General features: G+C 45.6%; 1 protein-coding gene across 2 annotated transcripts in view; it reads right to left on the bottom strand.

Annotated features, from left to right (window-relative positions):
- Positions 1-2,528: 2,528 nt before the first annotated feature.
- The window catches only part of Paqr8 (progestin and adipoQ receptor family member 8), a 47,398-nt gene continuing 37,063 nt past the window's right edge, over positions 2,529-12,863 (bottom strand). For both annotated transcript variants that reach the window (XM_052192528.1, XM_052192527.1), the window contains 2 exons: positions 9,637-9,816; positions 2,529-7,567 (listed from right to left, as the gene is read on the bottom strand). In XM_052192528.1, the coding sequence (XP_052048488.1) occupies positions 6,442-7,506 (1,065 nt within the window). In that variant the 5' untranslated portion in view covers positions 7,507-7,567; positions 9,637-9,816 and the 3' untranslated portion in view covers positions 2,529-6,441. The remainder of the gene's footprint in view (positions 7,568-9,636; positions 9,817-12,863) is intronic.

Genomic DNA, 12,863 nt, shown 5'->3' with positions numbered 1-12,863 from the left:
TTGGTGGCACAAGTCTATGGTCACAGTCCTGTGGAGTTGTAGGCAACAGGACCAGAAGTTCAAGGTCATTCTCAGCTACATAGCAAGTCTGAAGCCAACCTGTGCTGCTGCACAAGCTTCTGTATCAAAACCAAATAAGGGCTGGGGTGATGGCTCATCTCTTAAGAGCTGATGGTGGCTCATGCAGAGGACCTGGGGTCAACCCTCAGCACCCACATGGTGGCTCACAACCTCCAGGAACTCCAGGAACTCTTTTCTAGCTCCCATGGGCCCTATACAGATTGGAAGCACAGACAGACTTAAAGGCACAACACTGTGTTCGTAGAATAAACCAAACCAAACCAAACCAAACCAAACCAAACCAAACCAAACCTGCACCCCAGTCCTTCAGCTCACCCCTCTTCCTTGCTTTTTCTCCTGGCACCAACAACTTCTAGCACAGCAAATACTTCATTTACTTGGTTTTCTGTTTCTCTACAACTAAGGGGACTGTGTGTTTTCTTTGCTACTTGGCACTCGGCAGATCTAGCTATGTGTGTGATGACTATCGGTAGATTCACATACGCACTTCACAGGCTGGGCTGGCTGGCTGGGCTCCAGGAAAAGGCTCTCTAACACAGTCCTTGCTGGGCATTTGAGTCTGAGGTGGCGTTTCATACAATTGTCTCAAGAGGAGAGGCAGTGTACCGCTGACGCTAAACTGGCATCATCAGGTTACCTACATAGCTTAATGTCTGAAGGGAGTACAATGGAGCTCTTGGTGCTCCTGTAAGCTGAACTGAAGACTGTTGATTTCGTACTTTAGAAGATGAAAGTAAATTAGTTGCTTAAAAATCTTTCGTTCCTTCCCCTGTCCCCAGGAAGTCTTCCATGGCATTATTAATGTATATTTTATGATTGAAAATGGTTTGATAAAACCTTTTCTATTTCCCTCAAAACATTTGTTATTAAATGGGTCTGTGGATTACCTTTTCTTCTCACTTTTCAACATTTTTTTCAGCATTCAAATATTGCTTTAAAAAAACAAAATGAAACAAACAAACAAACCCACCTTTCTACTGGTCTACGAAGTTTGCACAGCTCCTTGAAAGGTGGGGGAACCTTTGTAAAGCCCCATCCTAATCGTAGCTCTTATCTGTCAGGGGCAACCAAATGCTTGGGGAGGGACAATTCCAGTGACATGTGAGGGGGATTTGGGGTCAGGCAAGATTATCAGACAACTTTCTCGCAGAAGGGTCCAACACTATTTTCAACAGACAGACTTTGTGGTGCACTCAGGATGACTGAGGAACACACAGTGCTCTTTGATAGCCAACAGTTGGTGTGGACTCAGATCACTTTAACAGCAAAAGAGACAGCGGCATAGCTACTGCCACTCAGGAGGTGGTGTTCAGCACCAGAAGTTCCAGTGAGATCCGCAGGCTGCGCGGGACTGTTTTGTACACACTGCAAAAGGCTATAGATCTTTGGAGCCAGTGTTTCCGATCAGCTTGGGCCCTGAGGTTTTCGGAAGGGACAATATTTGAACATTACAGTGAGTTCTTGAGACAGCACCGCCTTTCTCATTCCCTCTAGATCGGCAGTTCTCAGCCCCTTTGGGGTCAAACGACCCTTTCATGGGGATCACCATCGGAAAATCCTTATCAGTAACAAAATTAGTTATGAAGTAGCAATGAAAATAATTTTGTGGTTTGGGGTCACCACAACGTGAGGACCTGTATAAAAGGGTCACGGCATTAGAAGAGTTGAGAACCACTGCCCCGCATCAGTAGAAACCCTTTGGCTCCCCTCGCCTTAAACCTAACTCAGCAGCTCAAACAGATATGAAGGGAAGAGCGCGCTGTGTTAAAACCTGATTTGATCAGTCCTCTTGGAGTCTTAGGATACCGCGAATACATCTTTAAGAGCACTGACTGCTCTTCCAGAGGCCCTAAGTTCAAATCCCAGCAACCACACGGTTGCTCACAACCATCTGCAATGAGATCAGATGCCCTCTTCTGGTGTGTCTGAAGACAGCTACAGTGTACGTAGATATAATAAATCTTTAAAAAAATGTCAGTATACAACAAAACCCTCCACTTTTGATATACTAGCAAGCTTATTCCCTAAACTTAACAAATCACACACATATATTCTGGTGGAAAACCCACATGACCTTCGTAAAGGGGGGGCATTATGTTCCTGAACGTTCTAGATTGCTTTTAGTAATTCTTAATTTTTATACCTCCAAATAATGTAGGCTAAAATCAATTCAAAATGCCAACATCTTTAATAAGGACTGCTAGGAATATCTATGCAATTATATTGAAATCCGCTGAGAAAGCAACTCCACATTTCTTCAAAGGGTAGTTTGTTCTGCCTACAAGTAGAGAACGTTTTTATGTCTTCCTAGTTTTAGATGGATGTAGTGTTCAGCCTCTTTCAGCTGGCAGTGTCAGGCTAAATAAAACCCAGCTTTAGAACGAGCTTTGGATCCAGGCAAGGAGTCGAAGAAGCTAGCTTTCTTTACATTACCAACACGACAAAAATCCATGTACAAAATCTGTTTAATGATTATTCACGTAAGTAGGTTTATAGAGACAGAAAATCATCCCACACTTTTTCTTTAACCAAGCAAAACACAGTTCTAGCAGTGAAGCCTTGGCGACAAGCTCTGGGAGCACTGAGTCAGACAACATCGCCCTCTGGAGGATCCAGGTGGAACTACAGAGCAGTAACCAAACAAATGGATGGAGATGGAAACAGGGCTAACCAGGCCTCTTATCAGGGCTCTGAACTCCGTTTCGTTTCAAGCTTCCAGTCCGTGGCTTGCACTATTATTGTTGAGAGATTTGAGAACTGAAACTGTAACCCTGACATCTTTAAGGACTTTAAAATTAGTTTGATTAGAATTGGATGTGGTGTTGGTGCCTCCTGTGTTACCAGCTCCTTTGGCCGACTACGACGGGAGAATCAATCCGGAGTTCCAGGCCAGCCTGGGATGGATACACAGTGAGGTCCATCACAAGCAAAACAAACAACCTCGAATCCGAAACAACAAAAACAGCTTTCACTGGCAAACAAAAGTCAGGATTCTGAAATGAGAAAAACGGCACCCCCACATGTATCCTGTGGGCCCCTCTTCTTGAACTAAGTAGGGGCCTTATGTCAACCCACAAGAATTTTATTCATGAGCAAATGTAGATGACTGATAGTTTAATTTTATCAGAGGCATTTACATGTTAATGGGTTGAAAGTCTTACTTAAGAGAGGCAGCAACCAAAACTTCTAGTTTTGGAGAGCAAGAGAACTATCTCCCTTATACCTTTCTTAACATTATGCTGATTTTGCAGGGTGGCAAACTCCACTGTAAAATCTCAAGAGGCATGCATACTCCTTTTAAACTAACCTGGTCTTTACCATACTGATAGGCTCATTTCAATGATACTGTTTGAGGAATCTGAAGAGTTAAAAATTACCCATTTTGTGTTTGTATTTGTAAAGGCATTTGCATTATTCCAATTAGATACTGGTGTTTCCAGGGAAGATCACAGTCCTCCACCTCAATGCCCTCCCCCCCCACTATCTATTATACATGCACTGTTCCTTGACCTGGCATGTAGGTCAACGGGGGAATTCTTGGTTAGCATATTGTAGGTCTTGGGTTCAAATCCCAACTCCATTGAAATCACTTTCTTTTTTCTTCCTTATCAGTTCCCAAAACAATAGTTAGCAATATCTGTATAATTAAACTAGAAATTGAATTCCAGTATCTCACGGTTTTACATGGTTTTACACTTAAGGTGTCGTAGACCCATGACGAACAGACTTGCGCTTGACACTGGGCTGCAGGACCATTGAAAAAAACAGATCTCTGTCCACAGGCTGAGTGCTGTGCACACCTTTAGGCCTGCCACTTGGGAGGCAGAGACAGGTTGATCTCGAGAGTTCTAGAGTTCAAGGTCAGCCTGGTCTACGTAAGGATTTCTAGGCCAGCCTGGGTTATACAAGAGATCTGATCTGAAAGAAAGAAAGAAAGAAAGAAAGAAAGAAAGAAAGAAAGAAAGGAAGGAAGGAAGGAAGGAAGGAAGGAAGGAAGGAAGGAAGGAAGGAAGAAAGAAAGAAAGAAAGAAAGAAAGAAAGAAAGAAAGAAAGAAAGAAAGAAAGAAAGAAAGAAAGAAGAAAAAAGAAAAAGAACACCAAAAAAAAGAAATGAAAGAGTAAAATCTTTGTTCACAGACACCACCACAAGAACACCTTCCTCCTCCCTTTCCCTCTCATGTTTCCCACCAACTTTTAAAAGAATACAGTCTTTGAATCCATAACAAGAGAATTTCTAACACTTTCTGGTTCCCATTTTAAATAGACCCTCTACTTGCAGCATTTACACATACACCCCCCAACCAGCCTTTGTTCAGTTCAAACCAGCTCAGTTTTGCTAACATCCCTGGGCATGAACTTGGCCTAGAACACTGGAAGCTTCGGTCACTTGGCTAGTTCATCTTCTTGAGCACAAATGAACAAAAAACGCATTTAATAAAACAGTGCAGGAGACACATGCTTTCTTGATTTAAAGGCAGTAGGGATACTTCCGTTGACCCCCTCCCCCAAATACAGACTAATAGCTGATTGACAAGTCACTCTAGTTTTCTGGGGTTCCTTACACAAAACAGATAATTCCATGTGTACATACATTAAAATAAAAGAGTTTAGACATTCCCATGTATAAGGCACAAAATTCACAAGTCGCTCACACACACACACACATACACACACACACAAAGATAGAAGACAAAGGTTTTAAGACTAGCAAGTGACCTAATAGTCGAGTAGGTTCATTAAACTGGAGTTGGAAACTTTAGCTTCCCTTTTTGTACACAGGGACTTTATACTGATAGGAAATGCACGCAGCCTGCGAGGAGAGGGCGTCTCAGCCCTTCCTCGACCACAGCCTCCTTCACTGGATTCATGCAGAAGACAGTCCTCAGGGAGAGCTGTGTGGTCAGGACATATCGGGCTGCGAGCATCACTCCCCTCACATCAGGGGCTGACAGCGATGTCACAAGCAGTGTGCTCAACCTTGGCCATCAGGTGTCTCCTTCTTACTCAACGGACCTTCAGGAGCCAACGGCAGCGAGCACACATTTACCCGGTCCTAGAACCCGTTTTAAGGTTTCTTCTCAAATCCAAGGTGGAGCCTGAACTGGGTGGGGCAGCTGGGTTGGTCCTTCATGGGACAGCATTTAACAGAAACTTGAACCTTGGATCTTAGGATCCGCTTGAAATAATCGGCTTTCTCGAAGAACTTTAGAGCAATGCTTTTGAAAGGCTCCGTTCAAACCTTCAGACAGTCAATCTCCTGACCTGCAAGGCAACCCTAAACGCCTTGCAGTTAATACTGCAGTCCACAGATATGAACTACGAGGGCCCCGTGGGCAGCAAACAGGCAAGGACATCCATGTTTGCTGGCTGGGTCTCCCGGTAGCTCTTGGCACTGTCGAATCTGTCGACGCTTCCGTGTCACAGGACAAGCAGCTTCCGGAATGGTCATGTGGCTCCAAGCATTTCCTGGAAGTGAATAGCTTCGGGATTCTTTATATTACCTCGCAGCCTAGGAGCGAGAACAGCAGTGTGTCAGGCAAGTCGGCCAGCTTAGTTGATTATCCTGAGAAAAGCCGGAAGTGCCGTGGTTGAGACCAGACATCAGATCAACTGAACAGTCCATTCTGTCTGAGAGTTTCCACGAATCTTCTCGAAGATTCTCATTTTTTTTCCACGCTAGACAATCTGAAATCCTGATAAGACAGAGTCTGTGGGTGAGTTTACACAGATACCAAGCCCAGCAGCGGAGAGGGGGGCCGTTCTGTTAGGGAGAGGGTCAGCCCGCGTACTTGGAGGTCCAGTTTGATTATCTGTCTAGTTTCAGGACTAGGCTTTGGAAGCCACAACCAGAATTCTGCTCACGGTTCACCGGTGAGGACGCTTCTCCTTAGTCTGGGATCTCATAAACCTTAGCCAAGATCTCTTCCCAAACAAGGCTATAGCCCAGACAGAAAAGTGAAGGCTCCGATTTAAAACTCTCAAATGGCCTGCATTTGAAATTCCATAGTCATACCACGCCTTTGCAAATACATAATAATTTTTTTGAGATGGGGTATCATGTATCAAAGGCTAGCCTTGAACTCACTATATCTCAGAGGATGACCTAGAATTTCTGATCCTCCTGCCTCTGCCTCCTTGAGTGCTACTCTCCTGGCTTCTGTGGCATTGCGGATCAAACCCTAGGCTTCCTGCATGCTGTATAAGCACTCTCTACCAATCGAGTTTCATCCTCAGCCCGTAATACACATTAATTTAAAAAAAAAATCAAGCCTTAAAAATAAAAAGTCAACTTCTATTATTGGGTCAAGTTTTCTCCAAGTCACAGTAGCCCACCTCCACACCTTTCCTCATCTGCCGACCTCAGGAATCTTTCTTAATCAGTCTGTCCTTGACCTTGTGCCTCAGGAGGGAGGCAGTGGCCGCACTGCATGCGGCTAAGAAGAAAAAGGAGAGACAGGCGGTGTAGACAGACAGGGGGCCGTGGCGCTGGAGGAAGATCTCATGGCGTCCCTGGTAGTCCAGAAGGATGGCCTCCAGCTGGGAGAGCGTGCAGACGGAAAGGAAGGCGTGGAAGATCTGATGGCCGTGGCCCACGATGTCACAGGAACCGGGGAAGTACTTCTCGGGTACGGGGCACGAGAAGAAGTAGGCGCTGACGAGGAAGAAGAGGATCTGGAGGGTGTGGTACCAGGCTGCCTGCTCCTGGCAGCCGGCCAGGTGGCAGAGAGCCACGCGGTGTGCCACGGGGCTGATGTCTAGGACGAAGGCCAGCCCGGCGGGTACCACTTGACAGATCTTCCGCATGACCGGGTAAGGCCGCCGGTAGCGATACTTGGCGTAGCAACAGCCGGCACAGGACAGCCAGCCGCAGAAAGCAGCCGCCGGCAGGAAGAAAAGCCAGAAGCGCTCATACCAGGCCTGGTCGGAGCTGTAGAAGAAGTGGGCCAGCGCGCTGCCATACTGGTAGACGCTGACCCCGACGTAGTCCACGAAGTAGAAGGTGTAGTGGGACAGCTCTGATTTGGACTGCAGCAGGTGGGCCAAGAGGCTGCAGGTGAGGTAAGTGATGGACGACAGGATAAAGAGGAGCAGGGGGAGGGTGTGCGGAGAGGCCCACTGCAATGCCCCTGCCTCCACAAAGGCCCAGAATCGCAGAAGGACCGCCAGGGCCGCCAGCAAGTGGGTCCAGACGTTGACCACCTCGTTGTGCTTCTGAAAGAGGCTGAAGAAGTAGTACCGCCACTCGTGCCCCGTGGGGCGGTAGCCCGCGTGGATGTACGGCTCCCTGAAGAGCTGGGGCACGTCGGTTTCCTGGACGGTGCACGGCATCTTGGGGAGCCCTTCTTCCAGAATCTTGGGCAGGCGGCGCAGCTGCTGCCCGCTCACAGACAGGGTGCTCAGACGCTCCAGGATGGCAGTCGTCATGGTAGCGGTGGTCTCCCCCCACTCCCTGCCCCCGGGGCTCCTCAGGGCTCAGCAGGACAACCTGAAGGAAAGAGAGGAGAACAGAGTGACAGATGCAGCAAAGGTGGCCAAGGAATCCTATCTTTTCATCGTGGAGCACGGCTTGCTCAGATAACCCGGGAAGCACGGGATTCCAGATGGGTTCTCGGGGCTTCGTTTTCTGTATCTGTACTGTGGAGTTGCGGCTTCCTCTGTCACGGTGGCAACATTCGGACTCCTTGGTTACTGTTCTCTACCGTGTGAGAGAGAGGCGTCTCATGTATAATGGCCGTGGTAGTCCCGCATGACTTAGTAGTAAGATCTAAGGATGCCTAGAAAATAAAGACTACCACGGTATTCCCTAGCTACTTCTTAAATGTAATCAGTCAGTCAGTTGTCCTTGGATTATTAAGTGGGTTAAAATCAAAGAATAAGTTCCAGTTGGGAATGATGTCATATGCCTATAATCCCGGTACTTGGAAGGCTGTCAGTGGGAGGGCAGCCAGAGTTCTACAGTTCGAGACCTCCGGGGCTATATGGCAGTGTCTTATCAATAGATAGATAGATAGATAGATAGATAGATAGATAGATAGCGAGTTTGAGGCCAGCCTTGTCTACAAAATGAGTTCCAGGACAGCCAGGGCTATTACACAGAGTAACCTTGTCTTGAAAAGCCAAAAGTAAATAAATGACTAAATAAACACACAAATAAACAAGGCATCTATTTCTTTCGCGCCCATTTAATCTGAAACTATTCACCAATCTTCCTGGAAACTTTAAAATCTAAGGCAAGTAATTGTCTGACACGGAAGCTAAAGGCGGTTTATTTTGCCAGGGAGATTTGGAAGGAGCAGTGCACACTGTGGAGGATTCTGACCAGTGTAAAGTCATCATCGCTGGCTGGTACCCATCCGCAGAGCCTTGTCACATTCCAGGCCTGTTGCTGCACTGAGGCCTCTAAATAGGTCAGTCACAGAAGCCCAGGCACACGGATCCCTCTGCTGGCTGACTGTGGAAACACAGCTTTTTGTTTTTAGATGACTGCATTCTGATGAACATTTTCTTTCTTTAAAACAAAAACATTTATTTATTTGTGTGTGTGTGTGTGTGTGTGTGTGTGTGTACCTACTTGGGTGCCATGATACATGTGTAGTGGTCAGAGGACAAGTGAGGAGTTAACTCTTTCCTTCTTTCTGTCTCTTAGGTTCCAGTGATCAAATCCATGTTGTCAGGTTTACCAAGGGGTCTTTATTAGCTAAACCCTCTCAACACATCTTTTCCGTGTCATTTTCTTAATTCTGTACTCTCTTCCTGACCAAGTCTGTAAGCCCTAATATTCTTACCTTTAACGCCTGTGTCAAGCCTTCATCCAACAGAGGAATTAAAAACATGGCCTAAATATAACTAAAGTCTGACTGCAGAGACTGCTCTGCTTTTCATTAGCTGGTGCTCAGGGAAGCAAGTGGATTGGGATTTGCCTTTCCTGGATAACTACATCTGAGGCGATGAATTTCAGGCTTCTGAAATACTTTATACTTACGACTTCTGGGTGGTGATCAGCCAGATGCATGCAAGAGTTACAAAATTGATGGGTTTTCATGTGTGTTCACTGGGTAAAATACGTTTTAACACACAGGCACTTTGTGTCTTTTATTTTCTAAGCTTTTTCTTCCCTGAAGAAACTTAAATTCTTGCTTTATCTAAATGGCCCCCTTCTTCCAAAGGTCTTCATCCAAAGAGGATATAACAAGTGCTACTCAAAGAATGGAGTCCCTCGGCTTCCCATTTCTTAATGCTGAAAGGAAATGTCTAGTAAGGTTTAAAATAAAAGGTCAGGAGTACAAAGAATAAAAATGTATTGAGTACAACCTGGAGCCAAGTCCTGGTTTGGCTGTTTCCTGACTGGCCAGCTAGAACTTTACAGGTCTCCGTCTCTTCCTCTATAAAGTGAGGGCAAGAATTTTACCTGCTGTGTACGTTGCTGTGATGTCTAAGTTGCCTGGTCTGAGACGGTGACCGGTAAGTGTTACATGGTCCTGGTTTGGGCACTGTGTTAGGCCAGAAGTTCTAGGTAGGAGGCTACAGTGACCTTTAAAAAGGGGGGCTACTTGCCTTTGTAGAGATTACTGTCTGTGGTGTTCCATAGAGATGTGTAGTGGGATTATGATGGAGAGGTGCAGTCCACACTCCAGATGAGGCGCGCAAGGACCCACAGGGACTCTGCAAACAAGCAGGGAGGTGGAGCTGCCAGATACACTACCTCAGGCGCTTCGATCAGGACTTGAGGAACTCCTGAAAAAAAACAAACAGATGAAACACGACGTAAGACTTCAGGCAGAGCACAGGTCATTTACTTTATGCAATTATTTTATGAGTGTGTGTGTGTGTGTTATTTGATGTTTTGCTTGCATGTGAAGACATGCACCACACATGTGCTTCCACTGGAGCTCAGAAGACAGCATGGTTCCCATGGAGCAGGACTAACAAATGGGCGAAACCTGAGAACTAAACCCGAGCCCTTCACAAGACGGACAAGCGTGCTAACCAAGGAACTGTCCCGTTGTCATCGTCGCTGCTGCTGTCATGAGACAGTGTTGTGTTCTGCAACTCAGGCTACCCCCCTTGAACACATGAAACTCCTACTTCGGCCTCCCAAGTATGGGATTCCACCATGGCCTGCAACTCAAAGAACTTTTGTTTAGTCACAAACCTAGAAAACCCAGTCTCTGAGTGAACTCCTCTGTAGGACCTGGGCCAGGAGACCTGAGCTCCAGTCCTGAACACCACTGTCACAAGTCATAAGCCTCTAGTCTTCAGTCTCTCATCTGTGAAATAGTTAATGAGAAGCTGCCTTGCACACTGAAGTAAGAGCGACAGGACAGAAAGCCTGGAAAGTTGTTAGCAAGATGCTTAGTTCTAAACCCAAAAACTCACTCACTGTTATTATTACCGTAAATTATTTGAGACATAAGCTTGGTAGTTTGTGCATACCTTGTTCTATAATAGCATTCATCACCCTGTGCCGAGACATCCACTTAGCCAGCACCCATTAAACAGTAAAACACACACACACACACACACAGTATGTCACCAGGAACTGACTCTGAACTGAGGCTCAACATAGAAACTGAAGGTACCAAGAGAAAAAACAACAGGAATCTCAGAATATTCCAGAAAGAGGAACACAGAAAAGGACAATATAGAAGAAAGTAATTAGGATATCTTCATTCATCTAAAAATAGAAAGAAAAAGAAGAAAGAAGGAAGGAAGGAAGGAAGGAAGGAAGGAAGGAAGGAAGGAAGGAAGAAAGAAAGACAAGAAAGAAAGACAAGAAAGACAAGAAAGAAAGACAAGAAAGACAGACAAGAAAGAAGAAAGAAAAAGAGAAAGAAAGCTACTTGGTGTCTCCACCATTGGGCCAGCAGAGAGATCACAGTGCTTGGGCCTCTACTGCTAAGCTTGACCCAATGACAACAGAATTTCTAAAGACTAAAGCTTTAGGGTTTGGTTAATGGATGGGATGGAACATAATTGAGTTCTGGGAACTAGTGGTTGTCAGTCTGCTCTGAAAGCAAAGATGGAGTGTGTCATAGGGACCCATTCCTATCCTATTCCAGGTTAGGAAGATGGGAAGGGTGGATTTGTGCAGTGCCACATGGTTTACCTCTGGGTACAGAACTATACATGACCGATATGAGTTTCTCAACACTATGAAAATGTCCTTTAATTGATGTATCTGAATGGAGCCTATTATTCAGTGTCCTTCCGCACAGCTCCATGCCCTCGGTGTCTCCTAACCATAAAACTGGAATGGGGGTAATTTCATTTCTTTTTAAAAAGAAATTCTAAACCTGTCAGAAAGACGGGGTACTATTTCACTGTTCTCTCCTTAGTAACTACCTCTTTGTCTGATAGGAAACCCTCCCTTTGAGAGTAACCAACAAAGCCACAGTCATAACGGACACTCAGTGCTGTTCTGTTAAAAAACCACTGGCTCCTTATCATCTCCTACAAGCAAGCTGGTTGCAAGATGAAAGTGTGACATCGCTGCCTTCACGGTAGATCTGTCACCTTTACTTTGGGACAGTCTCCTGCCTGAGTCTGCACATGCATATTAACTACTCAGACTGCCTTCCCAACCTGTCTCATCTTCTTTCAAGGTTGAAGCACAGAGGCAAATCACTGTCCTAAACCTGCAGTTACCTTTAATTCCAGGACAGCCAAAAGGACTTCATGGGACTGACCACCCTCTTACCCCAAAGGAATTATCCAGGATATAACAGACCATCACATCACATTGAAGACTACATTGATTCCTTCAAGAAGTAAGGACTTCTGAGTACCTCAAAGAGCCAGAACTGAATCTATGATGGACAAGACCACACCTAAATGGGGACTGCTTATTGGTGAACACATTTTGCCCTTCTGCCTCAGCTCTTGTGCTGGTCAATCTAGATCTCACATCAAGACCAACTTGGGAGTCCCTAGACTCATTTGTCTGTTCCTCTTCCCAATGTGTTGAGTACTCCCCCTCTCCTTATTTTCACTATCTCTTGAGAGTTGACTTGGCATATTGGGATAGGTCAGTAAACCCATCTCCTCATGGATGCTGAAGCTTGCACTTTGGTGCTTATAACTCCAGTTATGTAGTCATGGCAATGAGTTATACTTTTTTTGTTTTGTTTTTTGGATTTGTTTTTTATTTTTTTTCAAGACAGGGTTTCTCTGTATAGCCCTGGCTGTCCTGGAAGTCACTCTGTAGACCAGGCTGGCCTCAAACTCAGAAATCTGTCTGCCTCTGCCTCCCAGAGTGCTGGGATTACAGGCGTGCGCCACCACTGCCTGGCGATTTATAATTCTTATTAACACTAAATTCCTAAGACACTTCTTGTGGAGCCTTGATCTCCTACCCAGTAGTCTTTATTTTCATCAAGCAAGAGTGGACATGGCTTGTAGAAGGAGGGCTTCTAAGGGCCAGTCATAAAGTTTGAGTCCATTTTGAGTCTTGACATCTCTATTGATTCAGGTCCAGTACAGTACTTCCACATTCCTAGTGGCTATTCTCAGTCATCCCACACTCCTGGCTTCTCCCTTACATACTCCCTCCTATGATGTGGTTAGCAGCCAACCAAGATACCATCTCAGAATGACATCCCTTGTACAGATACACTTGGCTGCCCTGTTCCCCCTGGACAGCTGCAAGTTCAAACTTCAAGACTCCTCTTCAAATAGTTAAGCTCAAGTCAATCATTTTGACCAAGAACTTTCCTGTATCAGCAAATAGCCTACTCCAGGCTCCAGGCCACAGAGGAAGATTAAAACGAGACCCCTTTTCTCAA

This window comes from Apodemus sylvaticus, chromosome 9, assembly GCF_947179515.1.
Source record: "Apodemus sylvaticus chromosome 9, mApoSyl1.1, whole genome shotgun sequence".
NCBI lineage: Eukaryota > Metazoa > Chordata > Mammalia > Rodentia > Muridae > Apodemus > Apodemus sylvaticus.
The sequence above is the reverse complement of the archived record's forward strand: the minus strand, read 5'-3'. Positions and strand labels throughout refer to the sequence as shown.